At 40.6% G+C, this 21,681-nt stretch overlaps 1 protein-coding gene and 1 long non-coding RNA gene across 2 annotated transcripts in view; one reads left to right on the top strand and one right to left on the bottom strand.

Annotated features, from left to right (window-relative positions):
• The first annotated feature begins 1,432 nt into the window (after positions 1-1,432).
• vstm4b (V-set and transmembrane domain containing 4b) lies at positions 1,433-20,570 on the top strand. Its single transcript, XM_081393464.1, has 8 exons — positions 1,433-1,761; positions 3,269-3,667; positions 9,662-9,715; positions 11,385-11,492; positions 11,604-11,637; positions 17,222-17,343; positions 17,427-17,491; positions 17,611-20,570. The coding sequence occupies exons 1-8, from the start codon at positions 1,710-1,712 to the stop codon at positions 17,734-17,736; spliced, it is 960 nt and encodes a 319-aa protein (XP_081249590.1). The 5' UTR covers positions 1,433-1,709; the 3' UTR covers positions 17,737-20,570.
• LOC308707210 overlaps positions 9,059-21,681 on the bottom strand; it is a 31,276-nt gene continuing 18,653 nt past the window's right edge. The window contains exon 3 of the long non-coding RNA XR_014032142.1: positions 9,059-9,705. This is a non-coding gene — a long non-coding RNA (uncharacterized lncRNA). The remainder of the gene's footprint in view (positions 9,706-21,681) is intronic.

Genomic DNA, 21,681 nt, shown 5'->3' with positions numbered 1-21,681 from the left:
TTTTAGTGTAAGTGTCACTTTTGAGTCTTGCATTTGTTTTCTTCTAATCGTTACACTCAATTTAATTAAAATATTAAAATCCACAGTCTTGCAACTCATGATTTTGTATGTACAAAAGCAGAATAGTGCAGAATCTCATTTCATTTTACATAACATTTCTTTATATATATAATGTGTGGAGGCTTTTTTAAAAACTGTATCAGACAATGTCTCACTTTATCCAGAGGAGGGCACTGTTGTTGCACAACTGTTTGCACTATTAGCTGAAATGTCAGTACACATTTAACTATATATATATTTTATGTTGAAACATCATGATGAGGCAACTACATGTACATCTACACACAGTAGTGGCCAAAAGTGATATTTGCACAACATCCGAAATGACACTTCCGGTTCTAACCAATCAAAATATGAGTAGCCTATGTTATATTGGGAAGAAGAATACAATAAACTTGGTATTAAAATTACAAAATTATTTGGCAAGAAAGGCAAACTCCAGCATATAATTAAATGTGGCTTTTATCGTATTGTGTGTATTATCGTAACATGCAAGCATAATTAATATTTTCCAAGTTTTCTCTTGTTTTTTTATTAGCTATTCTCCCATCGAATTATAAATCTTTGCGCATGTGTCGTGCTTAACATCTTTCCAGTCCTCCTTAAGTTCTTTCCAAAGCTGAGCTTCATTGGAAGACCTGTATTCCCAAATGTTTTCAAAGTCTTTAAGGTCAGAAGACTGAGGCGGCCACTTGAACGCTTCAAAATGCTGAGCATGAACACTTCCATTGCAGGCGTGTTGTGTTTGGGATCATTATCATACTGGAAAATACACATTTGATGCAGGATTCCCAAATATTGTTCTACATTCAAAGCAACTTTGCAGATCCTTCTGCGGTCAGTACCATTATGTACGAATAATGGTGCATGCATTTGGTATTATAACACTCCAGTCGTCTCCTACGAACATACCTGACATCATTCAATGCAAGGTTGTTAAAGTTTGACTCTTCGGACTGCAGAACACACAACTCCAATCCTTATGTTCTTCGGCAAATGCAAAGGTGTTTTTTTGCAGTAGATAAAACTAATGTCAAAATGCTCACTAGTCTTCCTTGACCAGCCACACACTTCACATTGAGCATATAGGGCTAACACTGCGCTTTGACATTATTCTGAGGACATTGTGACCATTTACATCCTGCACATGAGCAATATCCAAAACAATATCAAAAGCAGATTTAGCCATTTCAACAATATCCATCTTGACAGCTTCCATCGGACCATTTTCATGACAAATGATATCATTGAAACGTGAAATGCATGGATTAGTTTTACACTCCAGCCACAACATGTGTAGATAATACTATTAAAAACCATTACTTTCCTTGAATGGATGTTAAAGTTTCTTCATGAAGCCAATAAAGAACCTGAGTATGAGATGTTTCACTGGCAGTAAACCTTGTTTGTAACTTTCTCCAACTAAAACTGGATGTCCACCTTCTGAAGAGGAAATGACATCGCCTTCATTGAGTGTGGTGTGTGTAAGTCCTGTACAAAGGGGGAGGATAGAGGGTGTACACTAAGTAAAAACAGAGCGTGTCCTGTCTCGGGTTACACAGAAGAGAGAGAAAAAGAGTAGAGGAATTCATAGGCAGTTTTTGCGAAGAGATTGAAGTGGAGTTGCATGGAGCCCGTCGGACTGGAGAATGAAGATCTCTGCAGTGGTGACAGCTCTCCTGACTAAACTCCTCTTTGGAAGTAAGTGCAGTGGGTTTGATTTTAACATGTGATCACCAGTGATTGTTCAGTATAGCTGAGAAAATCAGCCTAGGTGTTGCAAGTGACTGCAAACTGTTTGTGCATCTAATGCATGTTTCTTTTTAATGTTCCTGTGTTTTTTTTTGTGGTTCTGAGAGTTTGAATATAAAGCTGAAGGTCATCATACAGACAGACTAGATGTGGTCTGTGTATTGTCCCAGTCAGCCAAGCTGACATATGCACAATATAAACGCCTCAGTATAAATGCTAGGGCAGAATGAAGTTTCAACTGTTCATTTGTTTGTTTTTTTCCTGATAATTCACTTTTTCTCTTCGGCTATGAGTATGCTGTGGTTTCTGACTCCTCCTTCACAAGTATATAAGGAACATCCTCACTTTTTGTAACTTAAATCATATCTCTGTGTGTGTGTGTGTGTGTGTGTGTGTGTGTGTGTGTGTGTGTGTGTGTGTGTGTGTGTGTGTGTGTGTGTGCGTCACTTTGAGTTTATAAATAACGCAACATCCTCAGAAAGAACTGACACACCAGTTTGTTTTCTTCCTTAAAAAAATGCTTACTGTCCATGGAAAATTGTGATTGTGACAGATTTTGTAGATGTATGTTTACATCTATTTATAACTTTATATTTAGGATTTACAAGTCCATATTCAGATTTATATAACTAAACGTATAAAGTATGCATTATAGAACTTATGTCTGTATATTATGGTTTTATATTCAGCAATTATTTCCAGTTTGTACATATATTTCACAAAATGATGTTTGGGGAACTGACCTCAAACACCACAATAAAAAAAGGGGGGGGGGGGGGGGGGGGATGTCACACTTTCCACAAAAATATGAAGCAGCAATTTTTATTTTATTTTTTTTACAAATAACATTTAGAAATGTTTCTTGAGTAGCAAATCAGCATGATTTCTGAAGGATCATGTGACACTGAAGACTGGAGTAATGATGCTAAAAATTCAGCTTTGATCACAGGAATAAACTGCATTTTACAATATATTCACATAGAAAACAGTTATTTTAAATTGTAAAAAATATTTCACAATGTTACTGTTTTTTTTCTGTATTTTTGATAAAGTAAATGCAGTCTAGTGGGCATAAAAGGCTTATGTCAAAAACATTAACAAATCTTACCGACCCCAAACTTTCGAAAACCAGTATAGATACAGTATATATAAATTTGTGGCGATGTCTGTCTGAGATCCACCCAAGTAATGTTCTCCAGATGGCCTGTCAAAAAGTCTCGTTAAGCAGAAGCAACAGGGTCTGGAAAGGCTCTCAGTTTTAATATCCCAGCATGCATTGCTTTACAATGCTCTTTAAAGCCTCAAACAAATTGCTGGCTTACATAACGGAGACGCTGAATAAAAAAATAAAAAAAATTGTGTTTAATAATTTTTCATCCAGTTTCAGTCGTTTTTCTTGAACATTGCGCCTCCATGAAATGTTGCATCTCTCTCATCAATGTCATATAATTTCCAGATGTGTGTTGGGCCATCAACGTCACAGTGACTCCCTCTCCGTTCACGGTGGTGTCTGAGGGGGGGAACGTCACCTTGTCCTGTCAGGTGAGCCCGCGGCGCCGGTCCACGAGTCTGCCTGTGGTGCGCTGGATGTTTCAGCCGGAGTCGGGCCGAGAGGAGCTGCTGGTGGCCCGGGTCAACATGCAGAGGGCCAAGTTTTACGGGAACTACACCAAGAGCTTCCACAAGCCCAAAATGAAACTCACAGTGGTGAAACACGGCAAGATATACAACCTCCTCATCGTGAACATCAGCGAGCAGGACAGGGGTCTTTACAGCTGCAGGGTGCAGGAGTTTAAGAAGCAGCGGGAACGATGGAAAGCTTTGACCAACGGCTCGGCCTCGACGCAGCTCAGAGGTTTGTTTAACGCACAGCACGGTTTAGTGATGGGAGAAAAAAATAAGCTTCAATTGCTTCGCAAAATGCTTCACTGTTTCAAACTCCTCAAAACGCCACAGGCTGGTGGGTCAGTATGGTGTGAATGCAACAAAAGCCCAAATCATGCATTAAAAACACCTTTTAGAAACCAATTGCAAATGTTGAGCCTATAGAAGCAATTAAAGGGGTGGTTGATTATAATTTCCCTTTTCTAACTTTAGTTAGTGTGTAACGTTGCTGTTTGAGCATAAACAACATCTGCAAAGTTACAACGCTCAAAGTTCAAAGCAAAGAGAGATATTTGCTTTTAAAGAAATCGCTTTTTAAGGACTACAACAAACGGCTGGTAGAGACTACACCACATTCCTCCCGGGTTAGTGACATCACCAACCCTAGAATTTACATAAACCCCGCCCCCTGAACACGATTTATAGATTATCAAGACAGAATCTGCTAATCAATGGCTAGAAGATAACTACACATAAGCTACATAAATTCATCAACTAACCATTCAGAAATGTTGTCTACATATTGTCACCTCTTGAGTCTCTCCATCTTTGTCTGACTCCGGTTTGAACATAAAAGGCTAAGAGTTTTTGCAATTTTCAGTGCATGTGTGTGTGACACAAAAAGGACATGAGCTCTTGTAGCTCCGCCCTCTGTGCTGGGAGCAGCAGCTCATTTGCATTTAAAGGGTCCTACACAAAAACGGTGTGTTTTTGCTCACCCTCAAAAAGTGACAATTTTAACATGCTATATAAAAATATCTGTGGGGTATTTTGAGCTAAAACTTCACATACACACTCTGGGGACATCAGAGACTTGTTTTACAACTTGTGAAAAGGGCATTATACCACCCCTTTAACAAATCATCAAATACCACTAAATTTAAAGTGTATGTATAATAAGAGTTATTTTATTATCGTGTTGTTTGATTTATGGAGAGCTTGGTTAATAACTACTCTCTGTGTCATTAAAAAAAATCTACAAATTTAGACACTGATAACTATTGACATTTCTAAACGTTTCGAAACCGTTATGACGTAACAAAGCCTCCTGAAATCACATGACTTTTGCTGTTTAATTCACCGAATCTATTTTTCATAAAGGCTTTGAAGCTTCACAAAAGCACCCATCACTAGCACTATTCCATATGCTGTTGTGACTTTTCGTTGAGAGTTTCTCTCATCTAGACTCTTAAATTGTCTCGAGGTTTGAAACATCTGTCAAAATACTCACCGCATAAGCGACATGTCGAAGAAACTGTTTTGGGGTTGTATGTGTTAGATTTTCCATTAAAAACATGTGGAAATGTGATCTAATATTTATGCGCTATATATCTGTCTTTTGGCCGTCGGGGGTTGACAGAAACAAAGTGAACACTGGCGGAGTGACAGCCAAACGCTATTGACACTGGCTGAAGAGTGGAGTTTTCCTTTACTAACTTGCAGACACAAGAGGATGGAGAGACTGTCGCTCTCGGGATCCAAGACTAAATAAGTCCAGACATATTTTTAATGTATAAAGGGGTTCACAGCAAAGCAGCAAGAGTCATAAAAGGCGAAGAGAAAAACCAGGTCAGGAACAGATCAGAGTTTCCCCAAAAAGGGGCACTGGTGCTCACTGTGGGTGGCCGTCGCATGGCCTACTTAAACACATCAGGAATCAACATGGGATGTTTGTGGCTTTGTGTGTTATCTACATGTGAGTGTACTACCAAACAAAAACTATAGTTGACTCTACTCTGAACAAAGGGATGTATCGATTTGTTTTTGGTCGAATCGCCTCAAGAAAGCAAATCCAACAAAGGCTCATTGGAAAAACATGCCTCTACCCACATTTCTGCAGAAAAACGTACCTATACAAACAATTCACTGCAATGTCCTGCTGAAATGAACACTAGTAGCAGTAAAACGGCAGTTTTTACACAAATTATGACTACAACAAGGGCGAATTATCGATTGATATGGAGACTTATTTTCGTGTGGATCACTTTGACCATAGTGCATGACTTGTAAACGAACACATTTTGATGTTTTTTTGACGCTTTTCTCACATAAGCCATGTTTCCACTGAAATTACCCGGAACAATTTGTCCCAGGAACTTTTTTTCCTCCAGACCTGTTGCTGTCTGCGTTTCCACCGTGGTTTAAAGTACCATGAAGATTAGGCAACTTAGTCCGGTGGCGTAAGACTGCACACTACTTTACAGTTACCGCTGGATTTCATCCTCTGAATTTAAGCTTAATAAAGCCTGAAGCTCGTCTTAAATAAAATGCTGCTTGGAGTCAACCAATCAAAATGCGGCATGAACTCAACCAATCAGCATGTTCAGTGCCCAAGTCCCACCCCTGAAAGTTCCTGAACATTGAAAAAGTACTACCTCGCAAGCAGGGACTTTCGGAGGGGGAAATATTTACCCGGAACTTCATTTAGACCGATTCCTGCGGTGGAAACACACTGAGTACCACCACAAAGTTCCTAGTTCCTGTAGCCTGGAAATCCAGACCCAAATCTGAAAGATTAAGGGTCTGGCATTGAGTGATAAAAATCGTCCAGCTCGAGGGCCGGCACCAAGCATGCATTTGAAAATCTCACTGCACGCAATTGGATAACACTACGACCAATCACAACAAGCCCCATACGCTTAGCTACCAGCGGAGCTAACTGGTAGATTAGACTCTTGGCGTATCCGGTCGGCAAAACAGCAAAAACATCCTTCTTGCAAAGGAAGGATTCGAGCGCCGTCTTCTGTTCCTCTTTTAGATAAAAAGCCAAGTCTAACTCGTTCATTGTAGCGGCCAAAGCCATTTCAGACAACTGGTGTTCATCCATAGCCATCTTGCAATGTTTACTAATGACTTCGACGTCACAGTGCTGTCGTCTTCTGTTTAGCTCGCCTCTGGCCCGCCTACAGTATATCAGATAACCCAATGTGATTGGTGCAGCTCGGATACAAGGGCATATTTAATGAGCATCATTACTCGACGCCAGAGCAAATTCAAATTGTGCTCTCGCGGGAACTCTGGATTTCCAGGGTATAGTTCCTGGGGAAAGCTATAGTAAACTTGCTCGGTCGCTCACCTGCTACAGCATCGCACTCGGGATGTGAAGTGCTCGGGTACGAATCCCATGAAATTCATGATATATGAGCTCAAAGACTTGTAGACGCAGCTGAAATGCATGGTTGCTTCAGCAAATGCCTTTGCATCTCATGTTTGCTTTTGTTAATGCTGTCGGTCAGGTTTAGGGTCGGGTATAGACAGTGTAAGTACAGAAATGGAGCTCGTCAAGCCATTCCATGGGCTATTAAAAGTGTAAAAAAAGACTTCTAAATTATTATTTTTCAAATATTATTCAAATGAATTAATATAAAAAACTATATATTAGTCTGACAAAGGTTTTTTTTCTTTAAGTGCATGTCAAAATACACGTTCAAGTCGAAACAAAATGAAGTTTTCAATTTAAGTGCCGTAATCTGGCGAGAGAAACGGGATATCAGGAACTGATCTGATTGTGAAAAGTGGGGATTACAAGTGAGAACAGATTCAAGCGGTTGAGTGGAGAGCTTTAAAAGAGGGATTCATGACGTCAGCTAAAAAAAGGAAAGTCATTTCATATCAATGATAAAAAAATTACAAACACATTGTAGATCATTGTATAAACTCTTCCATAGATTTACACAAGATAAGACCTCACTGTTAGTAATTACATAGTATGGAACAATTATATACTTCAGTTGATACATAGCTTTAACTAAACTCAATTTAAATGATAATTTGTGTTTTTGATTTTAGGTCATCCAACCATATGAGTGAGGTAGTCCCAAAACCAGGCCATACCACTAAGCTCAAAACGCTCTGTTCCTAACACAATCACATTTTCCACTGAGAGTATTTGTAAGGAGAGCCACTGAGTGTCTCTGCCATGAGGGAGGATGTGGTGCAGATTTAAATACACACTAGCACAGAGAAAGCAGGGAATACTGACCGTGTTTCTGGGTTCGACAACAACAGCGAGATGCTTTGTATGAATCTTGTCAGCACGTGTTGCAAATCAATAAAGCCTTTAAGGCTGTCCCTGTGGAAAAGCCTAGATTTGAAGTAAATGGGTTGTATTTTTAAACATTTTTGCTGTGCACATCTTTATTTCCAATGCTAAAATGGCAATGCTGAATAAAAGGCACGCCAACCATTAAGGCTTAGTTGTCATGAGTAAATGTCACAGAATGTGATCATTCATATTGCAGAGACAAAGGAAGATGTTAAATTCCGTACTTTTTTATACTCTTTCATATATTCACTGCTTCTTTTCATAGTTGAATGTGTTGTGGTCGTGCAATGAAATCATTAATGTCAATTGATGCAGCTGCTCTATTGAAACATGCCTCTCTATTCATGCATCTGTGAGGTCTTCAACTGTACAGCGACATTAGCCTTTAGTAAACCACTGAAGAGTTTGTATCTGGCTCTTATTTTGTCCAGATATAAGCCATGACTCAATAGAGCTTTTGTCCCTCCCCAGTTCAGTCAGGCATGAGCAAGGGCTCCAAAAATAAGCACATTTCTGCAAGAGCCATGAATAGAGAAATAAATAGTAGTCCGTGCGCAAGCAGAAAAAGCAGAAGACATTTGCAGCGTGGTTAATAAGAACGCATATAGCCAACTGGAAATGGTGTGAATGTTCTATTCTAATTCTGTGACAAACTCTAGAAGATTCAACATACTTTCATGCAGTTCCTTACACAATAATGCGTCATGACCTCAAAACACTTTTCCCATAGTGTATGGTTTGTAAACTAACGCATCTGCCTTTTCTCACATATAAACATGCTCGGTTGCTCAGCTGGTACAGCACTACTCTCGTGATGTGAAGCGCTTGGTACGAGTCACGATAAGAGTTGAAGAAGCAAGATAATGACACGGTTGCTTCAGAAAGTGTGCTTTTATCTCACGTTTGCTTTTGTTAACTCTATTGGTTATGTTCTGTGTTATTTTCAAACGCGATACAGCGATATTTACTGGACATTTTATTTCTGAACTGCCGCGATACACAATCAAAAATTATTCAGTTGTAAATAAAACACTGTTGTATGTTGCATGTTTTACAATATTATTTCAGTCTTTCTACTTCATAATTCAATGTGTTTTTTGCAGTTTCTTTAATTAATTGTAAAATATATAAGTGAAAATTGTTTTAAAAAAATCGTATCAACGTAATAAAACTGGCAGATTCATGTTTTTCTGTTTTGGATTAAACTGAACATGCTTGTAGCGGCACTCATTCGTTATATCTCTTTTAAATTATTGCGTTACATGCAAAAAGCAATGTAATTTCATTTTGCAAAAATGTCGCCAGTCACAATTTTTCCAATGAGCCTGAGTTTAGTTTATGAATGTAATGATACAGTTAAAAAAATCATGTTTTATAGAATATTTGTTTCCATAATATTTTTTAAGAATGCAGTAACTAGGGAAGCACAAAATATACATTGCTTAACTTAAACTTCTGCTTAAATTACATTAAATTGACTTAAAAATTTGTTGTATGCTTGTATAACTTATTAAAAGAAACGTATTAAAGCCATGTAAAAATATATGTTGTCATAACTTATTGATCATATCATTTTTGTACAGTGGAGAACACACAGGATCAATTCAAATGAGCTCTTTAGTGGTCTGTTGCACACCCAGAAATGTGGCTAAACGTCCTCAGTAGCCGAGGTGGCTGTGTTTGTTCGGCCCGCGAGTCTTTCTGTCGTCAGCTGCCGTGGTTATGGGTATTTCAGGGCATCACAGTGGGTGTTAGCCACCATGAGCCAGGACCATATCCAGAGAGAGGGAAAGCCTTGCTGCTGTCATCCCACACACATCTTCCCCTGCAATTTACTTGATTTAACTGCTTGTTTCATGTAATTATGAAGGTCTGGAGCCACAGTGATGAGTGTGCAATTCTCTCTTCTTCCTCTCGCAGTCCATGTTCTCCCAGCCGGCAGACCAAAGCAGGAACTGTGGAGTCTGTTTGAAGGTAAGCCACAAAACTATGTTCAGACATATTCTCTTGGACCAATTTTTTTACAAATAAAATACCTCACTAAACACATTCTTTCAGATGCAGCAAATAATCTAATAGAAATGGAAGGAATGACAGCTTTTCTTAATGGGATAGTTCACGCAAAATTATTTTTTTCCCATATGACTCTTTTCCATATGAAAGTGAATGGGTACTACAGCCTTTAAGCTCCAAAATCACAAAATAAAATGACAACATGCACTATGTTCCAAATCTTCTGATGTGACAGCTGTGAAGAAGAAGAAAAAAAAAACTTAACGAAAAACAGAAATTCACAAAATTATTGGTACCACTTTAGAATAATGATCTGTCATTAAAGGAATAGTTCACCCAAAAATGAATATTCTGTCTCTAATATTACTCACACTCATGTCGTTCCGAGCCTGTTTGACTTTATTTCTTCTGACAAACACAAAGGAAGGTATTTTGAAGAATGTTGGACAACATTCAGATTTGAAGAACAACATTCCTCAAAATTTCTCCCTTTGTGTTTGTCAGAAGAAAGGAAATGCATACAGGTTTGAAATTACATAAAGGGTGAGTAAATAATGACAAAATTTTTCATCTCTTTTACCCTTTCACATATAAGTAACACTCTAGCTGAGCCACCGGCATTTTGTTATTTTAGATTGTATCACCTTACTATTTCAATGGCAATGCATCAATAGCACTGTATGACTGATGAATCGGTTTTAATTATTTTTTCCTTTTTATTAGAAAATAATCACAAACTTAAATATATCATGAAATATCTGATATAATGTGTAAGTAAATATTCAAATATGTGCAAGTAAATGTTTTTGTCGTTTAATCACCGTTATAATGATTATGTTAGTTGATACATATATCACGCGATAGGTGCCGTCATGTTTGCGCTGCATTGATGAGAATCAGAGCTGTTGGAATTGCAACATGTAAATTCCTCCACTTCTTCTGAAAGACATAAAAGTGAAGAGAAGAATATAACAATATGTCTGACGTGAATAAAATATGTCATCAAAGTATTTTTGAAAGGATTATTATTGCCGCTTCCATCAACATCAGTGTGCATTTTGCTAGCTATAAATGTTTTTTATTCTAGTACCTATCAGTATTTAAATGACTGAAACCTAAAATAAACATTATGAGGTTGTTGAAAACACTGAACAGCTATAACGTATGACAAGCGTTAAGGACGTCTCTGGCTCAGAGCAAAAGCAGATTTGAATTTAGCAGTATAATAACACATGTAATGGTGCCATTTTAACACATGTAATGGAGTCTTTTTGTTTGTTTTCCTTATATATTTCATGTATTTTGTATAACATGTATGTCAATTTATACTAAAGTATATCTAAAGCCCTATTCGGACTGGATTAGTTTAACATGGAAAGTAAAGTAATAATTACCAGAGCTTCTCAATGATTTTAGTCCCGTCCGAATGTGCATCAAAAACGTAAGGTAAATGACAGAATTTTTACTTTAGGTGAAATTTTATTTTTTTTCTCTTAATTTGCTCTTTATTGCCAGGATATGGATAATACAAAAAGAGTACACAGAATGTTGTATTATAGGCACTGCTGTGTCTTTCTGCGCAGTGAACGTACAGTATGCATGTATTTCGACTGTTTCCCTTGTGTTTCAGATGTGTATCTGTGTGCTGTGCTGGTGTGTTGTGTTGGGCTCTTGTGCATGTGCATGTTCACTATAGCTGTGAGCTGTCAGTATCTGCAGAGGAAGAGACGATTAAAAGGTAGGATTCTTGCTGTTGTTGATATAAAACCATCTGATAAACAACTAATGTGCATGCTCCTCATCATATAATCGGCTCATTGACATTTTTTCTTATGCTCCTTTTTGTTAGAAAACTATCATTTGGTCAAGAGCCCACAAAACAGGTGAGAAAAGATGAAAAGATGAGTAAAGTCAAATGTATTTGTGTAGTGTTTTTCTCAACACAAGCAGCTTTACAGAAAACGCCTCGGTTACGACTGTAACCTCGGTTCCCTGAAGAGGGAACGAGCGTTGCGTCGAGTTTGACGCTATGGGAACGCTTTGCGTGATGACGTCTTGAAGCACATGTAAAATCAGTCCAATGGTGTGGCGGAACGTCAGAGGCGGGTGACGTCACGTACCAGGAAGCTATAAAAGCCGGTCCGAAACAGAAAACGAAAGCTTCGTAAAGTCTGAAGTCGTGTTGACAGGCATGAAGGAGATATGGCAAGGTGACGCAACGCTCGTTCCCTCTTCAGGGAACCGAGGTTACAGTCGTAACCGAGGCGTTCCCTTTCAAGGGAACTCGCGTTGCGTCGAGTTTGACGCTATGGGAACGTCTATACCAACGCCTCCATAGCTACAAATGTCTGTCCTGTGTGAAATCTGGTGAGCAGCACTAGGAAGACAAAACATGAGACCCTGGAGCAGAGTCTAGATCCAGAGAGTAGAACCTGACGAAAGTGTGCGGTGAGGACCAGCCTGCCGCATCACAGACGTCCTGTAACGAAACTCCTGATATAAGGGCCTTAGAGGCCGCCATACTCCTCGTAGAGTGCGACCGGACAGCCTACAGGAGAAGGCTGTCCAGCCGCCTCATAAGCAAGTGAGATAGTCTCAACCACCCACTGCTCATCCTTTGCTTAGACACTGGACCTCCCTTGTTAGGGGAGCAAATGTCACTTTTACGCCACAGGGCAGCTCTGTGGAAATACGCATCTAACGCCCGAACAGGGCAAAGCAAATTAATCGCCTCCTGGTCCGATTTCGAAAGGGAGGAGGACCTCCAAGTGCCACGAGGGAAACGAGATACCAAAGGGGTCTTTCCCCACAGACATTCCACCCAAAGGACTGTGGTAAGCACCTACGGCCGCCACATAAACCTTTAAAGTGGACGGGGTCAGACCTGCAGTGAACCGGTCCTGCAGGAACTCCAGAACTGTACCAATTGGGCAGTTGACTGGATCCAACCGACGGTCACTACACAAAGAGGTGAATACTCTCCAGTTCAGGGCATAAAGTTTCCTCGTGGAGGGAGCTCTGGACTGTAGAATGGTCTCAACAACCTCAGTTGAGAGACCTGACTCTATGAGCTGGGCCCCCTCAGAGGCCAAGCCCACAGGTTCCACAGTTCTGGTCGGGGGTGAAAAATCGAGCCCCCTGCTTGGGACAGAAGGTCTCTCCTGACGGGTAACTCCAGAGGATGCCCGTCGAGGAGGGATACCAGATCGGGAAACCATACTCTGCCCGGCCAGCGCGGGGCTATAAGAAGCAGGCAAACCCGGTCCCTGCGAACTCTTTCCAGAACTCCCGGGAGCAGAGTAACTGGGGGAAAGGCGTACAGACGTAGCCTCGGCCACGTCTGTACTATAGCATCCAGTCCCAGAGGAGCTGGATGCGTGAGGGAGAACCAAAGTGGACAGTGAGACGTCTCTCGAGACGCAAACAGATCCACTTATAATTTCCATATCAGCTCCACCACCTCGGGGGTGGAGCCACCATTCCCCGGGCCTCGGCCCCTGTCTCGACAGAGTGTCTGCTCCTATATTCTGGACCCCGGGGATGTAGGCTGCCTTGAGTGACAGCAACTTCCCCTGGGACCACAAGAGGATATGGCGTGCCAGCGCAAACCCCCTTGATATAGGCGACTACCGACGTGTTGTCCGTATGTACTACACATGGTGTCCCCTGAGACCTGTGATAAAGCTCCTCAGAGCCCGGAAGACAGCTAACATCTCTAGGCTATAGAATGCCAGGAACGATGATGGTCTTACCACAGACCTTGAGATGAGCGACCCTCAGGATCGCTCCCCAACCCGTGAGGGAAGCATCCGTCGTTAGCAGTTTGCGACGACAAGGAGCTCCCAGCACTGGGCCCTGGGACAGGAACCAAGGTTTCTTCCACATAACCAAGGCACGTAGGCATCACCGCGTGACCTTGATTGTGCGAAATGGGTTGCCCCTCGGGGAAAAACCCTCTGGTCCTGAGCCACCACTGCAGGGGCCTCATGTGCAGCAGTCCAAAAGGTATCCCGTTGGAAGCTGCTGCCATGAGACCCAACAGTCTCTGGAACTGTTTGACAGTGAGTAGCTGGCCTAGCTTTACACTTCTCACAGCTGCCAGGATCGAAGCGTGGCGATGACAGGCGCGCCTGCATAGACACTGAATCCCAAACCACGGCTAAAAAAGTGGTCCTCAAAAATAGAGAAGCACACTCTTCTTGGCGTTCAGCCGTAACCCCAACTCTTTCATATGGGCGAGAACAACGTCTCGATGTTGAACCGCCATCTAATGCGACTGAGCTAAAATCAACCAATCGTCGATGTAGTTCGTGATGCGAATACCCCGGAGGCGCAGAGGCGCCAGAGCTGCATCCACGCATTTGGTGAAAGTGCGGGGTGATAAAGCCAGGCCGAAAGGAAGAACTCGATATTGGTATGCTTTGCCCCCGAAAGCAAACCTCAGGAACTTCCAATGACACGGACGGATGGAAATATGCGTCCTTGAGGTCTATCGTGACAAACCAGTCCTCGGACTAATCTGTGGAACGATTGTCTCAATGTTAACATTTTGAACTTGAGCTGCATGACAACTCGAAGACCTAAAATGGGACGCAATCCCCCGTCCTACTTTGGAACTATGAAGTACCGGCTGTAAAACCCGGTTTCCATGTTGGAGGGAGGTACATATTCTATGGCCCCTTTCTCTAACAGAGTGTTTACTTCCTGTTCCATAACCAGAACCTGCTCGGGGCCCACCATTGTGGGCAGGATCCCCATAAACCGCGGTGGGCGTTACCAGAATTGTATCTAATACCCTTTTTCCACGGTCTGCAGGACCCAACGAGAAACATTTGACAGTAGCTTCCACGCTGTCAAAGATTCTACTAGAGGTACCAGTCTCTCGAGACTGGTTTCTGGATTTTGTTGCTGTTGAGTAGTTGGTTCGTCGCCCTGTAACGGCGCACCGGCAGGGAACGACCAAACAGACTGCTCTAGCACCCTCCTCAGAGGGGGCGGGCATCCCGAGGCCACTACGTTTCCGGGTGGACCTTGAGATATGTGTTCGCCGGAGACCGCTGCGCCCTGTAACACCGGAGGCGGCAGGGTTGGCAGAACGGTCCCCTGAGGGCACCGAAGAGAGACGGCACCGTATTTTTCTCCTGCTGTTGAGCAGTCGGTTCGTCGCCCTGTAACGGCGCACCGGCAGGGAACGACCAAACAGACTGCTCTAGCACCCTCCTCAGAGGGGGCGGGCATCCCGAGGCCACTACGTTTCCGGGTGGACCTTGAGATATGTGCTCGCCGGAGATCGCTGCGCCCTGAAACACCAGAGGTGGCAGGGTTGGCAGAACGGTCCCCTGAGGGTACCGAAGAGAGACGGGCACCGTGAAAAGAGGTGTTGACCGCTGCACTTCGGGGGGGGGGGGGGACTACCCTCATTGTCCTGAGCCCTCGAGCATCAGGACAAAAAATTTACTAAGAGAACCAGCCTCTCAAGACTGGTGTAGATGTTACTCGAGCGACCAATTCAGTGCCCTGTATGGCGAACCGGCAGGGAACGACTGAACTGACTGCTCTAGGACCCTCCTCGGAGGGGGCAAGCATCCCAGGACCACTACGTTTCCGGGTGGACCCTGAGATATGTGCTCGCCGGAGACCACTGCGCCCCGAAACACACAAAGTGGCAGGGTTAGCATAAATGGCAAAGACATCGTGTATAAACACACGCGGAATAAGCCTTGCCCACCAGAGATATATTTTTTATTTTTTATGTCACTCTGAGGGGCTTATTTAGGCAATGCCGAAACACTTAGGGACGATGCTGTTGCTAGAGAGAGATAGCTCGCGAGCGTCTCTCCCACCTTTGGCATCTCCTCATAACCATGTCTCTTTAACCAGAAAATAGAGGAATAATCAGATATATGTGGAATTAAACACTCTATATGACACTGGTTTCTCCCACGATCTCGACACCTCAGTATGGAGATCGGGGAAAAACGGCAGATTTCGGCGTTGTGATTGTGCACGTGAGGGCAGGAGGCGTTCGTCAAGTTTATTATTTATTTATTTATTTGAACGAACGAACGTCCTGTTTATAAGATTGCCACACAATACATAGTCTATCGACTGCTCTTGTCACTACATCCAGCAATTCTTCAACATTAACAACATCCAGTTCCTCAGAACTGGACAATTGCAGTGTTTGTGTAACCATCAGGGGGGAAGAAACCGCCGCGCGTGCTTCCGCACCCTGATGAAAAACACCGGGTCTATCAGGCAAGGGCTGAGATAAGGCAGAGCCCGTCTCAGACCCCGCTGATAGATCCATTTGCGAACCCCAGGACTGAGATCGCCGCTGTGCCTCGGCAGCAGCGGGACCCGAGCCCTGGGGAGCGCGAGCTTCCCGGAAGAAACTCAGCCGGGATCGGAGCGAGCGCATGGACAGCGCCTCACAATGCACACAAGCCAGCACCCTCGAGTGCTGACTGGGCATGCTCCTCTCCCAAACAAACAATACACAGAACATGAGTGTCCCTACCCGTAATAAAAACGCGGGCAGGGATGCACACACATTCTGAACTGATCGCTGGATTGAATAATGTGACAGACAACAATAAATAGACAGAGACAGATTTCACATAAAGCGCTACTGAAGACACAGAAGCTTTCGTTTTCTGTTTCGGACCGGCTTTTATAGCTTCCTGGTACGTGACGTCACCCGCCTCTGACGTTCCGCCACACCATTGGACTGATTTTACATGTGCTTCAAGACGTCATCACGCAAAGCGTTCCCATAGCGTCAAACTCGACGCAACGCGAGTTCCCTTGAAAGGGAACCATGATGTCAATATCTTTGTGCCTTATAGTTGCATATAGCAGAATAGAGCTGGCCAATAATTTACATTTTGAGACGATATAACCAATCACGTTATAGATATATATAGTTCATATTACCCTACGAGAGTTGCTGTATGTGGAAAAAGTTGGACATGCTTATATATCCAACTTTACATAGAGAGCTGTAAGACAGTTTACAATACAAACAATCACACAGCTGAGATTTGCTATATAGAATATATTGCTTTACGACTGTATTTATGCAGGTAAAAGACAAAATACAGGAAAAATGGGAACAAAACACTTCAAAATAAAAGTCCGTAAAACAAATTAACAATAACAAGCATCTGCCAATGGGGTAAAAAAAGAAACAAATTTTCCTTTTAATTTTAAGTTTATTTTTCTTATCCCATTGGCAGACATTTTTTCTTGTTTTCAAGTATAAACTCAATACCTGAAGTCATTTTGCTTTGTATCTTGTTTTAAGAATGTTATACTCAATAAGAGTTTTTCTTTTGCAGTGTAGGATATACTATATATCCAACTTACTATATCGCTGGGTGATAATGTAGTTTAGATTTTCTATGATGTAAAAATGGAGGAGGACAACCTTCCTCAGAAACTGAGAGTGTGTCCGTGTGTGTCCAGTTCAGGGGAGACGGTCACTAGTGTGGTCAGTCTGTCTCCAGCTCTTCCCAAGAAGGTGAGAAAGTACAAGAAAAATAAAAGTGTTGAACAGCCAGATGTGCCACCAGAGATACCGGCTAAAGGTAGAGTACAATTACTGACCTCTATATATCACTTAAGTGCATACTGTAAACCTCAGTTTAATAACTACAATATTACATCTCAGCCCCTATTGCAGACAAAATGCGAAAGCCAAAGCTTTTAAAACCTCAGCCCAGAAAAGTGGTTTTGGTAAGTTACTTTTATGAAACACACAGAAGTTTGTTATTTGTATTGCAAAACTGCCAAATGTTGTATTTAATGTTTTATATGCGAGCTGTAACTCCTCTAGTGTTTTCCCGTCCCAACAGCCCAAAATTGCAGAGGAGAGTCTGACGTACGCCGAGCTTGAACTGATAAAGCCACTGCCTGAAGTCAAAGCGTCAAAGACAGGAACGGTGTACGCGCAGATCTTCTTTGAGGACAAGCCTGTGTAGCATTACATTATCTTGTAACTGTAACTGTAATTATTTATAATAACACAATGTTGATTTTTTTCTCATCCTTTTTTAATACATGCAACCTCTGATGGTGAACTGTACATATTGTATATGTATATTCTTTCTCTTTTTTTCACATGTTGATGTTTTATCTGTGACACAAGTTTAATATTTAGCAAATCTAAAATACACATGAAATTATTTGTCATCTGAAAACTGCAAACAGCTACTAAAAAGGTGTATAAAAGCCAAGTAGTCTTGAGGGGAAAAAAAATCTGTTCATGAAAAACCGTTCTGTTCTTTTTTTAACCACTGCCACAAAAAAAATCTAAACTAAACTACAAATGTTACCTATTTAAATTTGCTGCAAATTGGACTCCTATCTCTTAATAAACTAATAATTTTAAGGACATTTGCACAAAACACTTTAAGCCACAAAAAAATCATCTCAGGAATAGTCTGGGTTCATTACAAATTCATCTCTATGCACATCGTCTGTGTCCTGCAGTATTTTTGCTTATATTAAAGTGCCCTATTATGTTATTTTAAAGGTTGTTCCTACAATAGGTTTACATGCATCCAACAAAACACTTTAATTTTCTCATAATATATATTGCAGCATTTGCTCTTTTCTCACATGTCTGAAACGCTTCTATAAAAGATTCGGTCTCTTTAAACCCCTCCTTTCCGAGAGCCTGCTCTGCTCTGATTGGTCAGAAGGCCCAGTCTGCTGTGATTGGTCGCCTGCCAACAGCACACTTTGGATACCAAACGCTCATTTGAATTTCAGCTCTTCCTCAGCACTTTGTACAAATTATACAAACAGTAACAGTGGCGTCGGTTTTACCGTATCAATCTCATCCTTTAGAAGTGCATCAAAGTGGATTTGCTTTGGCAGCAGAAAACAGCGTCTTCTCCACACGAACAACACTAACCAAACTCTTCCAGTCTCAGAGAAACTACAGTGTTTGAGGGCGGGGCAATGGAGATGTTGTTCACTGGCAGCCAATCAGGACCACAGCCTGGCATTATGCAAATTTGCTCCATTGTTAAGTAGGTGTGTAACAGGAAGTGAGACTGGAAGTGCTGATGACTCATTTATGCAGTTCAGAAAGGATCTTGTCTTTTAGGAGACAATAACTTTATTTGTCATGCACTTATATCTTTAAAACTTTGTAGACCTTTTACATTCGCTGACCACACTACAAAAAAAGCATAATAGGGCCATTTTGATTTATTCTGTAAAAATATGTGTTATTTGAGTTGTAAAGTTGTGTAAACCATCCGTTTCATGAAGAGACTATACTTTTCTAGGCAGAGGAACTTAGTTATGCATTACTGACATACATTTACTCTAGTTTTTTACATTGAGTTTTTACATTGAGTTTGTGCTTAGTTACATCTCGAAACCTTGCTGGTTTCTTGCTCATGTTGTTGAGTTTAAAAGCTTTATGTATCATGGAATAGAAACAGTTGATATAACATTGCATAGTGATTTTATCACACTAGAGTTACTCAAGTTAACATGTAAAAGTGTATCTGCCAAATGAGTAAAAATAATGTAAATTTTGTGGCTTTTGAAACACTTTTTAACATTTATTCCGGTGCATGACTTTCATTTCACACATATCCGTGGAAACGACTAAAAACGCTGTATTCTGCTGCCAGGCCAGTAGATGGCGATGTCACTTTGTAAATACGAGCCTGCAGACTGAACACCGTTTTCACAAATTCACGTTTTTGTAGTTTCCACTGAGACGATAACGGTATCCTTTTCAAAAACTTGCACTTTGAAACCCACTTACAAAAGTTAGCATTTTCAGGTCCCCATAACGCAGTTGTCGTGTAAATGAACAGCCAAAACGCATGAAAGTTTTCCCGTTTTTAGTTGAAAACAGTGTCGTGCTAACGGCCCCTTACTCAGTATTTTTTTCCTTTTGCAGTAATATATTTAAACTCTGTTACAGAATACAAGATAAATTAACTTATTTTTAATTATACTTATTGGCCAAGTCTTGCTTTCTGGAAAATGTATGAAAATTTTGTGAGTTCAAGCTTAAAAATCTGCAATTGGGGTAGAAAAAAACTTTATTCAAAGGAAAAACTAATTTATTTTTCTAACCTCATTGCAGGATATTTTTGTTTGTTTGTTTTAAGCTTACACTCAATTCATGTTTTATATATAAAAAAAGAAAACAAGACTTAATATCTCATGTCCTTTTGCTTTTCTTGATTTAAGAATGTACTGAGTAAGGGTTTGTTGTTATTTTGCAGTGTAAATATATAACTGTTAATGTGAATGAAGACTCAAGATTATTTCTGTGGTAATGGAAAACAGACCACAGAAGCTCAACTTACGTTGAACCCAGAAAATTCCTTTAAATCTGTCGAAATGCTCAAGCCTGTTTGTTTTTCTTTTCTTTTTTTATGACTACTTTTTTTTTTTTAAATGGAAGAAAGTTTTGGATTAAATAATGGAAACGCTAATGAAATATCAGGGCGTATCCATATCTGGAACAGACATACAAGCACCGTTGATTCGACCCTTGTCTGTCTGACTCTTTAAGAATAAATAAGACACAATCTCTCACTCCAATGTTTTTGACACTATCAGACTTTAAATGTGTAAGTAAGTTCTTTAACTGTGAAATGTAAAGGGTCCTATGAGATCCCACTGCCTTCACCACTAACAAGAACCATCTGTGAATGACGTACAGAGACCCTCTGCTCAACACAAACTGTTTTTCTCTTCTCTTTGTAAGTGTACTGTAAATTAAACATTTGTATGTGAAAGAACATGACTAAACCTCTTAATGCTTTTACTGTGTGCCTCATTTGCAAACTCTGTATCTAAAGAAAAGAGTCATGTTCAGTTTCTGAGGGTTCGTGTGTGAACTGTGATTTGTGGGATTGCATGAGGCAAATTTTCACATGTGTTTGTGTTTAAATGGGAGGTCTCGTTCATAAGTCAAGAAAGCAGTGTGGAGAAAAATACGTATCTGTAGTCCTTTCATATTAATGTAATGGTTAATCAAAAAGATGAAGCATTACATAGTGTCAAGCCGTGATATTTCATGCTATCTTTTACTATTCCTGTTGACTATTGTAGTCTTCACCCAAAAATGTTGACATCATTTACTCACTCTCAAAACCTATATTCAATGTTTTATTCGGATATAAAGAAGATATATTGAAGAATCTTTTAAAACATTTTGGACCCCATTGACTTTCACTGGACCAACAACAACAACAAAAATACATTTTTCAAAGTATCTTCAAATCAAGTCAGTTTTTTTTATTATTATTTTTTTATAGTGCTTTTCAGAAGATTATGATGTTTATAATATCCTAATATCTTCATGCCTTAGTGTCACAGATTTGGCGACAATACAAGCAATTAAGCAGTTGAGATTTGCTATTTAATATATATCTGCCTACACATGTAAACTGTTTGTATGTTGATGAAGTTGGACATACTTATTTATCCAACTTTACATAAAGAGCGGGGTGATAAAATAGTTATATTTCGCAACAAAATAAAACCATTTCTGTGTTGTTCTTAATAAAGAATTGCGTACAGGTTTGGAGGGTGGAAAATTGATGACAGAATTTACATTTATGGGTGAACTATCCCTTTAACACAGCAAACAAAAGAGTAATGCCAGTGTATATATGCCATCAATTATAGTCTTAGTGCAGGACTGCAGGACACAACTGGTGATTTACACCCAACACTACTAGAGTTTGTTGAAATCTGTAACACTCATGTGTCACCTTCAATATTTCACCAGTTGAGGAACAAAAAAACAAAAAAAAAAACATTGCTTGTGTTGCTTTAACATGACCTAAATAAACCTAAAATAAGTCTGGGGACTGTGGGGAGACACGCCAAAACCAGTGAAACGTTATACTAAAAGTAGACACGGTTCGAATTAACTCATA

This window comes from Scardinius erythrophthalmus (assembly GCF_964197995.2).
Source record: "Scardinius erythrophthalmus genome assembly, chromosome: 18".
In the NCBI taxonomy this organism is placed as follows: domain Eukaryota; kingdom Metazoa; phylum Chordata; class Actinopteri; order Cypriniformes; family Leuciscidae; genus Scardinius; species Scardinius erythrophthalmus.
This window is presented reverse-complemented; position numbering and strand designations above follow the sequence as displayed.

What these genes read in the sequence shown, in the direction of transcription:
- vstm4b (XM_081393464.1), top strand. Translation starts at nt 1,710, where the DNA reads ATGAAGATCTCTGCAGTGGTGACAGCTCTCCTGACTAAACTCCTCTTT. An exon ending in GGCCTCGACGCAGCTCAGAG is followed by an intron (nt 3,668 to 9,661) that starts GTTTGTTTAACG and finishes TTCCTCTCGCAG; the next exon opens with TCCATGTTCTCCCAGCCGGC. An exon ending in GTCAAGAGCCCACAAAACAG is followed by an intron (nt 11,638 to 17,221) that starts GTGAGAAAAGAT and finishes GTGTGTGTCCAG; the next exon opens with TTCAGGGGAGACGGTCACTA.